This window comes from Podarcis vaucheri (assembly GCF_965113315.1).
Source record: "Podarcis vaucheri genome assembly, chromosome: 13".
NCBI classification, from domain to species: domain Eukaryota; kingdom Metazoa; phylum Chordata; class Lepidosauria; order Squamata; family Lacertidae; genus Podarcis; species Podarcis vaucheri.
Window position 1 is genome coordinate 12,952,551 of NC_138751.1, and position 16,374 is coordinate 12,968,924.

At 47.1% G+C, this 16,374-nt stretch overlaps 3 protein-coding genes across 6 annotated transcripts; all 3 read left to right on the plus strand.

Annotated features, from left to right (window-relative positions):
* The first annotated feature begins 3,744 nt into the window (after nt 1-3,744).
* LOC309516908 (arylamine N-acetyltransferase, pineal gland isozyme NAT-10-like) lies at nt 3,745-5,927 on the plus strand. The gene has a single exon (XM_082195865.1). The coding sequence runs from the start codon at nt 4,288-4,290 to the stop codon at nt 5,098-5,100; it is 813 nt and encodes a 270-aa protein (XP_082051991.1). The 5' UTR covers nt 3,745-4,287; the 3' UTR covers nt 5,101-5,927.
* Nucleotides 5,928-7,228: 1,301 nt separating this feature from the next.
* LOC309517342 (uncharacterized protein) lies at nt 7,229-10,265 on the plus strand. Of its 3 annotated transcripts, none has more exons than XM_082196480.1 (2): nt 7,229-7,299; nt 8,550-10,265. In XM_082196480.1, the coding sequence occupies exons 1-2, from the start codon at nt 7,267-7,269 to the stop codon at nt 9,540-9,542; spliced, it is 1,026 nt and encodes a 341-aa protein (XP_082052606.1). In that variant the 5' UTR covers nt 7,229-7,266; the 3' UTR covers nt 9,543-10,265. The 3 variants fall into 3 exon arrangements, with proteins under 3 accessions (XP_082052606.1, XP_082052608.1, XP_082052607.1); XM_082196482.1 differs by lacking the exon at nt 7,229-7,299 and adding an exon at nt 7,300-7,435; XM_082196481.1 differs by lacking the exon at nt 7,229-7,299 and adding an exon at nt 7,312-7,444.
* Nucleotides 10,266-11,916: 1,651 nt separating this feature from the next.
* On the plus strand, nt 11,917-15,794 carry LOC309516875 (uncharacterized protein). 2 transcript variants are annotated; one of them, XM_082195827.1, is made up of 2 exons: nt 11,917-12,031; nt 14,414-15,794. In XM_082195827.1, exon 2 carries the CDS (start codon nt 14,531-14,533, stop codon nt 15,542-15,544), a length of 1,014 nt encoding a protein of 337 aa, XP_082051953.1. In that variant the 5' UTR covers nt 11,917-12,031; nt 14,414-14,530; the 3' UTR covers nt 15,545-15,794. The 2 variants fall into 2 exon arrangements, with proteins under 2 accessions (XP_082051953.1, XP_082051954.1); XM_082195828.1 differs by lacking the exon at nt 11,917-12,031 and adding an exon at nt 12,999-13,199.
* Nucleotides 15,795-16,374: the final 580 nt, after the last annotated feature.

Consider the following 16,374-nt stretch of genomic DNA (forward strand, 5'->3'; position numbering starts at 1 on the left):
CTTAGGGGTGAGCCTAAGAGCATGTTTAATCAAACTGTGAACAACTTCTAAGGTGATCCTTTAACTTAGGGATAGCCAGTGTTATGCCCTCCAGATAGATGTTGTCGAGACTACAACTCCCATCAGCCCCAGCCAGCATGGCCAGTGGTCAGGAATGGTGGGAGCTGTGGTCCAACAATATCTGGAGGCACCATGTTGGTTTTCCCTGCCTCAGGTATTGTGTGGCTTCCTCCCTGTATAACCCTGTCTTGGATAGTAAGACTTGCAGGGAGTAAGCAGTAACCAAAGGGTGCTTCAATAGCAACTGTCTGGATTGAGTGTGGATTTCTGGTACACATTAAAGACCTGATTTACAGATCCTAGTTCCTCCTAGATCCCATTGTAAAGGGATCATGTGAGTCTCACAAACCACACACATGGAGGGCTAGTGTGGTGCACATCAGTATGGAGGAGGGGGCTAGACCCAAAAAGATTCTACTCTCCACATTTTACACTCAGTAAGAATCCCATCAGATGTTGCTTGAAATGAGACCTTCAGGGAATCCTTCCTACATTTGACTTGCATTTCCTTCACTGATGAGACAAAGATCTGCAGTCTGATTTACATGCAAAAGGTCCCTGGGTTCAATCCCCTGTGGTGGTTCGAAAATTACCACCATGTAGATATAGGGTGGCACTGTGGGCTAAAGCCTCAACGCCTAGGGCTTGCCGATCGAAAGGTCGGCGGTTCGAATCCCCGCGGCGGGGTGCGCTCCCGCTGCTCGGTCCCAGCGCCTGCCCACCTAGCAGTTCGAAAGCACCCCCGGGGGCAAGTAGATAAATAGGTACCGCTTACCAGCGGGAAGGTAAACGGCGTTCCGTGTGCGGCTCTGGCTCGCCAGAGCAGCGATGTCACGCTGGCCACGTGACCCGGAAGTGTCCCCGGACAGCGCTGGCCCCCGGCCAATAGATGTGAGATGGGCGCACAAACCCCACAGTCTGTCAAGACTGGCCCGTTCGGGCAGGGGTACCTTTACCTTTACCTAGATATAGGGTAAATGACTTAGAAATCTGTTCCCAAGTGCATACTGGGGTTAAAAATGAGTCTGAAAAGGTTGAAGACGCCTGCTCTCAGATGCACACCCTCTTCATGCCAGGCACACTGAGCAGACCCATTCGGGCCTCACCGCTACCCCTTTCCACCCATGACCTGAGAGTATAACCAAGAATGCACATGACACATTGCAAGGTGAAGATCAGCAGCTTTGTTGGGAAATCTCATTTTCAGGTAACCTCATCTGCTGTTGACAGATGTTCCCATTAATAGATACACACACCTCACAAAGCTTCTCAAGAACTGCAGGGTTCTTCCAGCACACAGTTTGAAAAGCTGCCACTTCAGATCAATCCCAGTTCATGGCAAGACAATTGCATCCCTCACACTAGAGAGAAAAACTTGTGAGATGTGTCTTCTCACCCATGATGCTCTAAAGAAGGATGGGCTTAGACTACGAACCACATTTCCCCCCTTGGAATTCTAATGGAATTGTTGCTCTGTGAGGTGTAAACTGTGGCGCCCAGAATTCTTTAAGGTATAGTGGTTGCACAGCCCTGGACATTAGCCATAAAGCTAATTTTACTTTTAACCATTTTTGTGAGAAGGGTGGCATAGAAGAGAGAGGTGATCAGACATACAGATCAAGAGGCAGTCACTGCACTGTTTTATTTCATTCAAGTTCTGCGTTCGGATCAGCCCACCTGAGACCACCACACCTTGCACCTTGGAGAATGTCGCCGAGCACTGCCAGGATTCGCTAAGCTTCAAGCTCCTTCAAGATATGTCTATGACGAGTTCTTAAAGCCTTCTAAAGGGAGGGAGACCACCGTCTGTTTCCAGTCATGGATTCTACTGGCCCATTGTTGACCCATAAATTTAGAACAGAATGAATGCTTTCTTTCCGTGGCTCCTTGCCTAATGTATTACTCTCATCTATTTAAGAGCTTGGTGCAATAATAAACTTTCTAGTTCTGCTCCTTGCGGGATCCATCAACTTGCCCCTAAAGACCATTCCCCTATTTCCATCTGGATTATAAACAACCAATTATTGCACTTAAATCCCCCTGTGTGTGACTTCTGCCTTTGTCATTTGGGAATGGTGCTTTTTATGCTCAGAACATATTTGAAAGATGATGCAACTGTGGCAAAGATTAGAGTAGGGATAGTGGAGAATTTTGATTCAGCTCACGCTGAAGGCAAACCTACCAAATCTGCGTTTTCTGAAACAATATGCAAACCAAAACACAGCCACCCGTCAGAATTTTCAAGCCTCCAAATTTTACAGGTGCAGGTCTGAAGCCAAGTATTGTGTACAAAATGACAGCTATTGTGGTAAAGTGTGCATAAAAATTCATGTACTGTATATAATTAAAAACCACATAAAATTAAAATTGAAGACCATCAATTAAGCATTATAGAAATATGTTTTCTTTTTTCCTTTTTAATATATATTTTTATTAAGTTTTCTATTTTATATTTTAGAATATCCATTTAAACAACCTTAAAATATCAGCAACTTCCCTTCTCCTCTTTCCATGGTTCATTTTGCATACCATAAATCCCTGCATATTTTACATAAACTAAACCATTCAGTATTCCATTATTACATCCATTAAAACTTATTTACACTGTTGAATTTATCTTAATGCTGCCAACGTTTTCAAATGTACACAATTTTCACCCATATATTCAATAAACATTTTCCAATCTTCTCTAAACGTATGTTCTTCTTGTTTTCTTATTCTATATGTTAAGACTGCAAGCTGTGCATATTCCATCAGCTTAAGTTGCCATTCTTCGTTAGTTGGGACCTTGCTTGTTTTCCACTCTTGGGCTAACAAAACACAGACCGCAGTAGTGGCATACGTAAATAATCTTTTTTGACACCTGGGAATTTCCATCTGAACTATCCCCAACAAAAAGGACTCTGGTTTTCTTGGGAAACAACTTTTAAACTTTTTTTTAAAAAAATCATTATAAATGATTTCCCAATACTCTTTTACAAGTCCACCACATATGACAGAATGTACACTCAGTCTCGTTGCATCTCCAGCAATTATCTGTTTCAGTCTTATACATTTTAACAAGTCTACTCAGAGCTAAATACCATCTGTAAATCGTTTTCAGGTATGTTTTCTTAATCGCCTACATTTAATCCCACACTCGTCTAAAGGCTGAAACAGAAGGGGCCTCCTGAAAAACAGAATAATGCAGGAAAGTGTGGGGGAAATATTTTAAATGGAGAGTGGGGTGAGAAAGAGAGAAAAAGAGAGTCACCGCTTTCATGGCTATGCTATATAGTGGTACCTCGGGTTATATACACTTCAGGTTACATACGCTTCAGGTTACAGACTCTGCTAACCCAGAAATAGTACCTCAGGTTAAGAACTTTGCTTCAGGATGAGAACAGAAATTGTGCAGCAGCGGTGCAGCAGCAGCAGGAGGCCCCATTAGCTAAAGTGGTGCTTCAGGTTAAGAACAGTTTCAGGTTAAGAACAGATCTCCAGAACGAATAAAGTACTTAACCCAAGGTACCACTGTACTTTTGATTTAATCCCTAAATTTATTTAATTGGACAGAGGCTAGCAAGGGTTAAGAGCCTGCCAGAGAGTTGAAACAGGAGCCAGTGGGAGGTGCTCTGTCTGTATCTGAGTGTTTGTGAATGTGTGGTGTATATCCATGGTCACATGATATCCCTCATTTCCTTTCTCTCTCTCTCTCTCTCTCTCTCTCTCTCTCTCTCTTTCCACATAGCAAAACAGCTGCTGGCTTTTGCATATGGACAGAGGTGCTTTTCCAGAGAAACTGAGCTGAGACCAGGCCGGCAAGCAGGAATGTGGTGAGAGCCAGGATTCCTGGGTTCCATGAGCTTGGAATGGGGTTCGGAGCAGGATGTGAAGAATCGGAAGATCCATTCACGGCAGCTCAGGGGTGAGGATCCTCCCCTAGTTTTAACCTCGCTGGAATGTGCCCTTGAACTCTGCTTAATACTTCTTTCTTGCATGCGAGGCTGCTGCACAGAGAGAGAAGTGTGTGCAGAAACCAGCTAGCCAGATACATTCTGCCCCTTTCCATCTCTGGCTCTGCTCACATTTGGCTCTCCACCATAAACATGTGGAAGGTTGCAGGGAAGGTGATATAATCCTCTGTGTGGAAAAGGTCTCCCACCTGCGAGCTCTGGGAGCGGAAAGAATAGGAATCCCGATCTACCTCCTCATCCTTCCTCATCTACTTCCTGAGTCCAGTCCAGAATGGACATTGGACATTACCTGCAACGGATTGGGTACCAGGGCCCCACACAGCCTTCTCTGGAGACCCTGCGCGGCCTCCACCGGTGCCACCTCCTCTCCGTGCCCTTCGAGAGCCTCAGTATCCATTCCGGGGAGCCCATCGTCTTGGAAGTGTCCTCCCTCTACAACAAGATCGTCCGGCAGCATCGGGGTGGCTTCTGTTTTGAGCTGAATGGCCTCTTCCTGTGGCTGCTGCAGGCATTGGGATTTGATGCCAAAGCTGCGTCCGGGCGCGTCCGGAACCGTTTCACTGGCTGCTATGGCCCCCCTTTGGACCACATGGTGATTTTGGTGCAGCTGGATGGGCACCAGCTGCTCTGCGACGTGGGCTTTGGTGAAGGCTTCACAGAGCCATTAGAGCTGAAGGCCTCTGTGGAGCAAGTCCAAGAAGGTGGCATCTTTTGGCTGGGCCTCCAAGGGGGCGTCTGGGTGCTGGAACGCCGAGAAGTCTCTGGGAAGGAGGGGAGGCCCTTATATCAGTTCACCCTCGAGGAGAAGAAACTGGACGATTTTACGGGCATGTGTCTGTATCACCAGACTTCGCCCAGCTCCATATTCGTTTGCAAATCCTTCTGCTCCCTGCAGAAAGAAAATGGTGGGCGCCTCACCTACATGGGTTGGCGTCTCATTTCCAAGAAGGGAGAGGAGCGTACAGAGACCACCCTGCAGAGCAACGAGATCCCAGCGGTGCTCCGTGAGAAATTTGGGATCAATCTGAGTGGGGACTTCAAGCCAAAGGATGAAGAAATCCTGCCACCCCTTGAGGAAGTTTAATGAGGGATGGTGGAAATTGCTCCCAATCAAGATAATCGCCTAAAAGATGCTTTGTAAATAATTTCTCAGGGTGTAGCTCCTAGCCATTGGTTAAGTGCTGTGATGTCATGGAAGCGTCACAAACATTCTAATCTCCAAAGAAAGGGGAAATTTCATTTGTTTGCTCCAATCCCGAATCTGTCTGTTAACTTCCACACTCTTGCTATTTTGTAAATGCAGTGAAATAAAAAATTTAAGGTCTTATATATATAATAAATGTTCATAGATGTACCAAGCAAACACGTACATAAATATATAAACCACATGTCTGAAGCAGCACAGGAAAACAGCCTTAGAACCATTTTGACTCCCAAACTGACCAAATGATTTCTCTGCAAGGTCAAGGAAAATGGAAAAGCCTCCCCATTGTCTTTTCTTTCACAAATCCTGTCTTAAGGGTATGTCTGTGTATGAATAGGGTGAACCTGTGACCTGGCTCTGGAACTAAGTTTTTATCATTACAAAAGACTGGCCAGGCTCCCCAGGGTATCCAATCAAGTAAGCATTAACAGGTAACTTGCCAGACAGGAGGTAAACAACACACTCAGATTTCTGTTGTAGACTGCCCTTTCTGTGATGTAGGTATGATGTGTCAGGGGGTGGTCTTGAGCTACACCCCTTCTGTGATGTATGTATGATGTTTCTGGGGGTGGTCTTGTACTCCAGGGCGGGCAATTTAAAATGTCTATATAAGGGCGGGCACACCTTGGTTCTGGGTCCTCCTCCTTCTCCTGCGTGTGAAGGGGGAACCCTTGTTGCAACAGTTCAATAAAGATCAGGTTTACTATTCAATATTCTCTGGTTGGCCTCTGTTATTTTCTCCAACCGATGGAGAACCTGCAAAGGACTCTATAAGTGCTCTTGTGTCCCCCATAAGGGAATAAGGGCAGATTTACATTTATTGCAACAGGTAGTGCAGTTTGGAGTTCTTGCACAAGAAACCTGCTTCTCATGACCTTTAGCCAAAAGAGGCTCATAGAGCTGCTTATAAAAATCAGCTTTAAGATGGTCCCTGCTCTCAGGCTCACAGTCTCAAAATACCATACATTACACCCAAGGAAAAAAGCAGTGGGAGGGAGAAAGCAAACTCGATCACAAGTTTTTAAAGCTGCAACCAACATCAGTGGCAGTTCTGGCTGATTTCCCTTGATAAAGAACATTTTCTCCTCAAAAATATTCTTCCCTGCCCCAGATCAGACCCTAGAGCCCAGCAGGCCACAACATCCAGAACAGGGCAGTTGCTGCCACACACAGTTCTTCCCTCAGATGACAAACTTGATGATAGAATCCTTGCAGATGGGAGACTGGTGGAGTCACCCCTCTCTTTTGATTTGACCCTGCAAAGTTGGCCTGGCTGACAGACCCTGGCTGGCACAAGTTCAACCAGAGAGTGTGTGACTGAGTGGCGAGTTGAACTTGACTCTTGGTCATAATCTGAAATTATCCATTTCGCTGAATTAGAAATTTGTGTGTTCCATTTATAGATTGTTCATATGCCTCTTAACACACTCTGTTATGTACTGAAGGTCTCACCCTGAGCCAGCAGGGGGATACTGTAGATAGTTTTCACTCAGGTCCACATATGCAAATAGGGATTGAAAGTGACGTTCAGTGATTGGATAGTTACAGAAAGTGATTACAGTTGCATTGTAGTGGAGCTCTATATAAGTAGGCTGGCTGAACCCTTCAGTTCAGTTCTGTTCTGGCCTGTGAATGAACAATAGCTGTTTGAAGCATCGCTGTGTCGTCTGATATGTTCACCCACAACTTAACACACTCCTAGGCAAAGTTTGGGGTTCCAATAGAAACCGAGAGATTTGCCGCATCAGCCCCAGACCAGCAGGTCCCCACTGAAGACCAACAAGGCTCAGGGATGGGAGGGACGAGAGGTGCATCAGTTTTTAGGGAAACAGTGAGGGTTTTTTTTAAAAAAAAACCCACACACATCAGAGTCACAACAGACCAGCTCTGTGCAAAACTCTGATAGCAACCCTCTGGCATATGAATGAAGCAGATAAGGAGGTCCACCTTATTCTCAAGAAAATTGGGTGGTGAGGGAAGGGGGAATCTTGGAGCCAGCCTATGGGAAGTCACCACTTCATAGTTGGTGAAGTTGGGGAGGGAAGAATGAGTGATGATCTGCGAGAGACAAGTGCTGAGGTCGCTTTGAGTTCATGCATAGAGAGGCTTCGGGAGGCGGGGTCACGTGAGAGGGGAGGAGCCAAAGCCCTTAGAAATAAACAAGCCTTTCTGACTTGCATTAACCCAGAATTTCTCCGCCTGCAACTCGCCTGGCGTAAGAGCTGTGAACATATGGAATGGAGGGAAGGGGGATGGAATACAGAAAAGGAAGGGGAGGTGGGGGTGTTATAGAATATACTGAATAATTGTCAGATGGGTGGGGCTAGGATTGCATAGGGTTTGCCGCTAGGAGGTTGCCTGTGTTTTAAACAATTACATGCCAGGCAGAAAGTGAACAGGTGATGTTTTCCCCAACCACTTTGTCTTCAAATGCTGCACCTGTTAAATTTCTGCCTTGCATTGGAGGCACACAGAAGCCCTGCCATGAAAAAAAAAGTGGTTTTCTTGGGAATGAGGACACTCAGCCCTTTATTGGCGAAATAAAATATACATTGTCCTCAATAGAGGTGTTTAATTCATGCCAACTATGAATCTGTGGCAGGAAAGTGTGGCTGTTAAGTACCTAGTGGGCTGTACTGTATTGGTCTGCAAAGAAATTGAGGTGGGCAAAATCTTTCTATTGGACTGTCTTAACTGAGGTAGGAATATGCAGGCCTCCTGGTTTCACAGAACTCTTCATTGCACAGAAGGGAAAGGTGGATATTTCAAATGCACATTGGGCAAACTAGATTAGAAAGGCAACAGATCTGCTGGCTTGCTGTTAATGGGAATTTTGCAACACACACCAGACCTGGAGGTAGTTGCTCATTGCGCCATTAGTGTAACATCCAATATGCAAATAAATTGTTGGTTTATTGGGTGATGAATTTGCTCACGTCGTGTGAAAGTCTGATGCAGTTCAGATCTTTTGTAACAGGAGGACTGTGTGTGAGAGGGAGGCAGCACAATCTTAGACGGTGATGGAGCACTGGAACCAGGAAGAGGGCCTTCTTGGTAGTGTAAAACGCCCTCCCTTCAGATGTCAAGGAAATAAACAACTATCTAACTTTTAGAAGTCATCTGAAGGCAGCCCTGTTGAGGGAAGTTTTTAATGTCTGATGTGTTGTTGTTATCATCATCATCATCATCATCATTAATTCTGCTGGGAGCCACAGTGGGGTGGGGTATAAATTTTTATTATTCTTAGTAGTAGTAGTAGTAGTATTTCTAAAAACGAAGTCACTTCCTTTCTCATTCTCTACCCGTTTCTCCTTCTCTGCCCCCTAAAGGTCTTGACTGCGATGGTTCTGCAGAAGGAAGTCCCCAAAGTCCACATATTCAGCACCAGGCCAGGAGATGTGATTCTTCGCCCTGATCTGGACTGCTACCTGCTCCTCTCCGGTTTGCCAACCTCGCCCTGCGCTGAGCTCTGGCCCTTGCACCCTTCCCTGCGCGGCAGCGAACACTATTTCAGCTCCCGTTGGCACAACACCATCTACGTCATCCGGGACAACAAGCTCCTGGAAACCCCAAACCTTCACACCGAGCCCAGCAGAGAGCCCCGTCGCCTGCACCCCAGCTGCTGCGCTGGGCAACATTATTTCGTTGTTTCTGGTGGCTCCTTTGGCATAATCTTAAGCCCCGGCACCATGACAGCAGTCAAGGACTTGACCACAGGGGAACCAGATCCAGACACACAGCCAGGACACCATCAGTGGTCCAACGAGAAGATGGGAAGCCATCGCAGTTACCTCTACTGGCAGCTGTGGGATAACTTCAGCGGAGAAGTCTTTTCTTTCCACCCCAGTGTCCTCAACTTCTTGCCGGGAGGTCTCGGCCTCTGCAAAGGGGACGCATTCAAGGCCTGGGAGCTGCTGAACATTTTCCACAACTACTCCGACATCCCTGTCTCCAGGTTACAGGAAGTGTCCCGGAAAGTGGGCTGCGCCACAGAAAAGCTGGCTGATGTTGGGCGCAGCTGGGTGGCAACAGCCCTGCCAGATTCTCCTGAGCCGGGCTCCGTCGCCGTGGCGCTGGCCAAGGCCCAGTTTGCGTTACCGACCGAATATGGCGGTGTGGGCCTGAACACAGAGCAGGAGGAATGGGGGGAAGCCCGTGAGGTGGAGACAACCCTGACGTTCACACTACAGCCTGAAGATGTTGCCTATGTGTGGCAGTATCAGCTAGGGCTAGGGAAGGAGGTCATCTTGTTTTGCAGGGATATTGAGGTCACTCTTGGCTGCGACCCACCGACTAAGGTCCCCCTGCCTTCTTCATCCTAAATAACAGCTGGCTCCAGCTCCCCATTGCTTTCCACCCTTTCCCCCTTAGATGTATTTCTGTACACTACCAACTGATAAATGCTGAAATAAATAAACCAGGCATGGGGGAACCTGCGGCCTTCAAAATGTTAGTAGATACCAAATCCCATCAACCCAGCCAGTGGTCAGGATTGATGGGTGTTGCAGTCCAGCAGCATCTAGAAGGCTAAAGGTTCCTCATCCCTGATTGGACAGAATTCCTGGGGATGTTGTGTGTGTGTGTGTGTGTGTGTGTGTACAAAAGCTTAATAAAATGCTTTTAATGCTTGCTTGAATAGAGGGCCCATCAAATCTCACTACAGATTGAGAATTTCTTGTGGTTGTTTTAATAAATAGATTCCCCACCCCTCCAGCCTTGATACAGGGAATTAGAGCAGAGTGGTCCAGAGTGGTCAGTCTTGACTCTCTAGGGTTGGTGGGTTTATGCAGAGGGTGAATAAACACCTATAGGTTGGAATGGGGTTGGAAAAGGCCCCGACATAGAAAAGATTAGAGGAATAGCACAAAAAAATTAATTAGGAGCTCAGAGCCCCAGAAATACATGACATGGGCATGTGCAGAGTGCACCTCCCTTCCCACTGAGGAACCTCTGCATCTTATGATTCCACAATACAGCTGTATTCCTTATTTTTTGTGTTTTATGATTCCTAGTGATGATGATTAATAAATGTTGATTATATATTGCTGTTCCTTGGCTTTATTTCATATGCATTCCTAAGAATCTGGGTTGGGGGTTGACAACTTTATTCATTTATTTATTTAATGTATTTTTATTAAAGATTTTCTTGGTTTACAAGCTCACCAAGGGGTCAAATGAACTCAAGAGGCTTGGGGGACCCTGGAACAGCAAAACCACCATAGATACAAATATAGGATGACCGGGGTAGGTGGGGAGGAACTCGTGTGGGCCCTCAAGCTCACTGGAGGAAACTGAGCCAGCCGCTATGGCCCCATTCTAGCCTGGGATTTCTGCCGCAGGGTCAGTGTCTCCAGTACCCTAGCATGGAGTCTCTTGCCCACTGCATTCTCCAAAGCTAAGCACTCATGAACTCTGAAAACACGAAGTGCTTCGTTTTCAAGAGCATCGAGTGAAAGTTCTGTTGCGTATGGTGGAACTTCGCGGTGAAAACACAAATTAAGACATGCCAAAGGAAGCTCCAAGTTTTTCACCCGTATATTTGCACCGAAAATAACAGCTCTAACTGAAAGGCAGCGTGGAGATCTGTCGCGTTTGTTGCAATACACATTCCTAATAATCATTGCATAATCTTAGCCGGTTGTATAACCTCAGAAGGGGCGTGGCTGCGAAGGGACGCTGCACTTTTGAATTTGCCACCTGAATTTGCCCACGTACACACAACCGGGCAATGTCACACACCAACTTGCCGCCCTCCCCCCCAAACCGAACTACGTAGACTTCCCCCAACTCCCCCTAGATCGCCTCCTGGGGTGGAAGCTGTCGGAATAGAGGCCGTCCTTTGCACCTGCCCTATGTCCCCAAAAACGATGCAGAAGCACAGAAAACCCTCGTCCCTGCCCCCAGCTCCGCTACGGGGAACTCCGCCTACGCACAAACTTTCCTTGTCTTTACAGCAAGGGTCAGCAAACTTTTTCAGCAGGGGGCCAATCCACTGCCCCTCAGACCTTGTGGGGGGCCGGACTATATTTTGAAAAAAAAATATGAATGAATGCCTATGCCCCGCAAATAACCCAGAGATGCATTTTAAATAAAAGCGCACAGCTCCGCGGCTTCGCTTCACTCGAAGATCCTGAAGGGGGAGCAGATCTAGGTGGAGATCTGCTGAAGGGGGAGCAGATCTCCTCCTAGGATGGAAGCTGTCGGAATAGAGGCCGTCCTTTGCACCTGCCCTGTGCCCCCCAAAAACGATGCAGAAGTACAGAAAACCCTCGTCCCTGCCCCCCAGCTCCGCTACGGGGAGCTCCGCCTACGCACAAACTTTCCTTGTCATTACAGCAGGGGTCAGCAAACTTTTTCAGCAGGAAGCCGGTCCACTGTCCCTCAGACCTTGTGGGGGGCCGGACTATATTTTGGAAAAAAAATATGAATTCCTATGCCCCACAAATAACCTAGAGGTGCATTTTAAATAAAAGCACACATTTTACTCATGTAAAAACACCAGGCAGGCCCCACAAATAACCCAGAGAGGTGCATTTTAAATAAAAGGACACATTTTATATACTGATTCCCGGACCGTCGGCCGGCCGGATTTAGAAAGCCATTGGGCCGATCCGACCCCCGGGCCTTAGTTTGCCTACCCATGCTTTACAGTGTTTGGTTTTGGGTCTCCACCCCTCAGGAGGGAGGAGCCGAGGAGCCCGGCCTTCTCCGCCAGCCCCTTCCGGGAAGCTGCCGTGGCCCGACTGTCAGCGACTGCAGTCCGGGAAGCCGCTGCGCCCTGGTGAAATTGGCGCGGGAGCCTGCAAGCCAGGTGAGGATTTTCTGCAGCTTCATTTGCTCCAACCGACCTCTGCTGCTTGTTGTCACTCGCTAGCAGGCTTCCTCCCACGCTGTGTTGTGTGTTTGTTTTTTGCCCTGCACCGCGCACCACGCAGCGGGGTGCCGTGGGGGGTGGGGTGTGTGAGAGAAGTTTTAGGTGTTCCTACCTGGGGGTGGGGGGGCATGGTGACGACGGCGGTGCTAACAACCGTGAGTTAGAAAGGCCGAATCCTTCAATTTTTGAAAATTAGTCAAGGGGCGGGGACACAGAAAGAGAAGGAGAGAGAGCTGATGTCATTTATTTATTTGTTTGTTTGTTTTCATGAAAGCTATACACGGCTTGATTGTAAAAAGGGGGGGGAGTTTCAGGTGGTTTCTAAAAATTATTAGATCACTCCTAAAAGCATGTTAGTTTCCTTCCCCATCCCCTCCCTCCCAGCAGAATGACTGGAATGGGGCTTTAGAGGGTATCTTCCTGCTTGAAGCTCCTCCACACTAATTTTGCACTGGGAAGTGGAAGAAGGGCTGTGATTATTATTAACTTGTTGTGATGGGTGAAGCACTCTGTGCTCACAGCTTGCTTTTCAGCGTGCTCTATGGAAAATAAAGCCTTGGGCTTGGGAATTAGCCCTTGTGACAGAAGCCCAGGATTCCTGGGTTCCTGGCCCAGTCCCGCCCACAAGGAGTGACCCTGCAGGAATAGAATCCCTCACGCACCATTCCTGTGGCCTGCAGAAATGCCACAGGATTCTGGATCTGGGGGGGGGGGGTCCTAGCCTTCTGCAGCTTAAGAAACCATGGCACACTCTCTCTTAAGATTGCCACTTTCTCTTCATATTCTGGCACAGCTTCTTTGCGATGTGGAGAGAGGCAGGAGGAGGAGAAGGATAATAGCAATGTTATCCCCGACCTCCTACAGCACAGGAAAAGCTTTTCCTGTTGTGTTTCTGCTCCTTGTGCCAGATCTGGTTAATTAATAGGATACTTGGCGCCTGTAAACATCCAGGGTCATTGGTCTTCCATAGCTGAGAATAATCCCCCCAAGAAGCCTGAATTGCAAACTACACTCCTTGATCCCCGGTTTTGTGCCTCTTAAAAGCGCAATCTCACAGGAACACAAGGAGCTGTCTAATTCCGAGTCAGACCACTTGTCTATCTAGGTCAGTATTGTTTACACTGACTGGCAGCACCTCCCCAGGGTTTCATACTGGGGCTCGTTTCCCATTCCTACCTGGAGATGCTGGGGTTCAACCTGGGATCTTCTGTACGCACAGCAGATGTTCTGCCTCTGAGCTGCGACCTTTCCCAGTATTCAGCTTGTACACACTGTTTGCTTATGAAATCACAGAATTGTAGAGTTGGAAAAGGACCACAAAGGCCATTTAGTCCAACCCTCTGCAATGCAGGACTCCTTTTGCCCAATGTGGGTCTCAAACCTACGACCCTTACGAGTTTCATGCTGTACCAACTGAGTTGTCTTGTTGAGATTTATAGATAATTCCTGGCGTACTTGGTATTTGCAACTCAAATTGCCACAGCAGCATTCTTAATCTAGGCAGGGGAACGTATAACAGTATATGCATATAACATTGTCCAGTTAGGTGCTGCTAACAAGTCAAATCTCTGGGAAACGAGGCCCTAGGCGCAAATGCATACTAAAGTTATGCAAACAGGGGGAATGCCCTAGAAAAAAACTATGGCTGTCTTCCAAAGGAAAATGAAATGAAAACATCTGTCATGGCACAGTGTTTGCAGATACAACAAAGCACACCTATCTGGATTTGACATTCGAACGCCGGCCCTACTTCTCATAATCAAACTAGACAAAGGGGTACACAAGATTACCTCAGGGACAAATCAGGCTGTTCAAGTATTCAGTAGGAACTTGTTGAATGATGTAGGGTAATGATCTCCCGCTTGAATCTGCCGTAAGGTTAGGGTGCCTTACACAGTGGGCTCGGGTGCAGAATCTAGCTTCCTGAGAATTTCAGCTTTGCATATAAGTGTAACTGCAAACACACGTGAGCTTCTGGCCCACAGGTTTGCAAAGATTTCCTTGAGAAAGCACACGGGCAGAAGAAATCCAAGATCTCAGGTGGGTAATAATCAAATGACATTTCACTGGGCTCTGCACAGCACCTTAGAGCCAAATCAGAATAAATTGTGCTATATCATTGTTGCTTTTTAAGGAGGCAGAAAATAATGAAAAACAAGATGTTCTCAACAGAGGTGTTATTGATGCAGTTTGGATGCCACTGACACAGAATGTCACATTTTTTTTAACACAGCAGGACCCAGCCCTGAGTTAAGGGTCACGTCATTGCTTTATATAACTGAAACTTGTATTTCTCATTTCCCTTTCCCTCTCTACCAGCAACAGCAATTCACATTTTGTGATAGATTGCCTCTGGACCTGGAGGTTCCATTAACCTGTATTTGCTAACACCTGTCGATTAGAACCTCTTCCGCATCTCTCCACCCCGGGACATCCATGGCTGCCATTGTGCCCCGGGCAGACTCCCGTGGCACAGACATCTTTGCTACCCGCCACGGTTTCTTCGTCGTCCGCTCAGACCTGGGTTGCTTCCTCCAAGCGCTCGACTTCCGTTTGGGGCAGGACCTCCAAGTGTGGGATCTGCACCCGGCCTGCCGCAGTGGGGACCACTACGTGGGGGACCCCACCAGCTCCGCCATCTACCTCCTCCGTGGGGACTCGTTCTGCAAAGTGCTTGACCTGAGCTCCCAGCCACCCTCCAGTACCCTCCCGCTGCACCCCAGCTGCCAAGGAGGTGACCATTATGCCTTCTGTGAGGGCCGGTTCTTCATCTTTTTCCTGACACGTGGAGTGGTCCTATCTGTGGCCGACCTGGCCACTGGGGCCACGGCTAAGGAGATCTGCTTGGAGCCATCACTTCTCAATGGACTGTATTACTATGGTGCTGACGCCAGCCACCTCGCCTGCTTAAGGATGGAAGAAGAAAACGGCCTTTGTGGCTACCTTTTTGCAGCGGCAGGGCCCAAGGAGACCTTCTCCGTCCACCCTGATGTGGTCTCCTTCCTTCCTGGGGGGCTGGGCCACACCCACGGGGCTGCCTTTGGGGCTTGGGAATGCCTCAAGCTGATCTCCAACGCCACAGACCTGCCCATGCCCAGCAGCCACGAAATCACCCGCAAAGTTGGTTCCTCGAAGCTGGCTTTCAGTCAGAAATACCGCGTCTCTGGATCTCTGGATCCAGAATCCTTGGCCGCCTCCCTTCTCCAGCACCAGTTTTCCCTCCCCGTCGCTTACGGTGGTCTGGGGCTTCGGACGGAGCAGGAAGAGTGGGAGGAGGCAGCTGAGGAAGGAGAGGCTTTGCGGGTGATCTTGCAACCCCGTCAGAAGCTGTACTGGTGGCATTACCAGCTGGGGTTGGGCAAAGAGCCCCTCCTCTACTGCCGGTCTCTGAAAGTCACCCGCAGCCCCTCGCCACCCACCCATATACCTCTGCCACCGGTTGATTCTTGATGCCAGGACTAAGCGACAAGAATCTGATGTTTGTTCGGTTGGGGTTGTGCATACAATAAGAGCGCTGCTTGCGTGCTTGCTCCCTGCCCTGCCCCGGCTGTGCTTCCGGTTTGTTTCGTTGTTACACCCATTTCACAGGCGGTAAAACAAGTTGCTGGGCTTCTCTTGATGTAGAAGGGGCCTGTGTCACACTTGGTGGAGGCCATGAAACCACTACTGTTCAAATAATAATAAATGATAACAACATTAAGTCTTCCCGAGCATTGTCTGGTATGAGGGCTCCTAGGTGTCTATATTTTATTAATTTTTTAATAATACTTTTTATTAATCCTGTAAAATTTCAAATTCCGTCATTCCATGACCAACAAACATGTAGCTTGGTCAAGAAAACAGGTTTATTTTCTTAGCTTTTAAAAACAGTCCAGTTTTGTTTGTTTTTTACATCCCAGGAAAACAAAACAAAATTTCTTCTTTTCCTTGATTGGGAATGGAATTGGATATTTTGCCATTTTCTACGTAACGGAGAAGAATTTTCTTTTCATTTTTTTAAAGGAAATATATATATATATATTTGAAAATAATAATTTGTTATCCCAAACTGAAAGAGCACACTATAATCTACATGTTGGGTTTAAATTTAAGAAATTAAAATCTCAGAATGTTTTAATATAAAATTAAATTATATATGTATATATATAATTAAATTATATATGTATATATATATAATATATTTACTGTCTTAAAATTCAGGAAGTGTGCTCAACAATGTTTATGGGACAGATTCTTTAAACGGTAAAAAGGCATTTCGTTCAGCCCAAGACATAATCTAA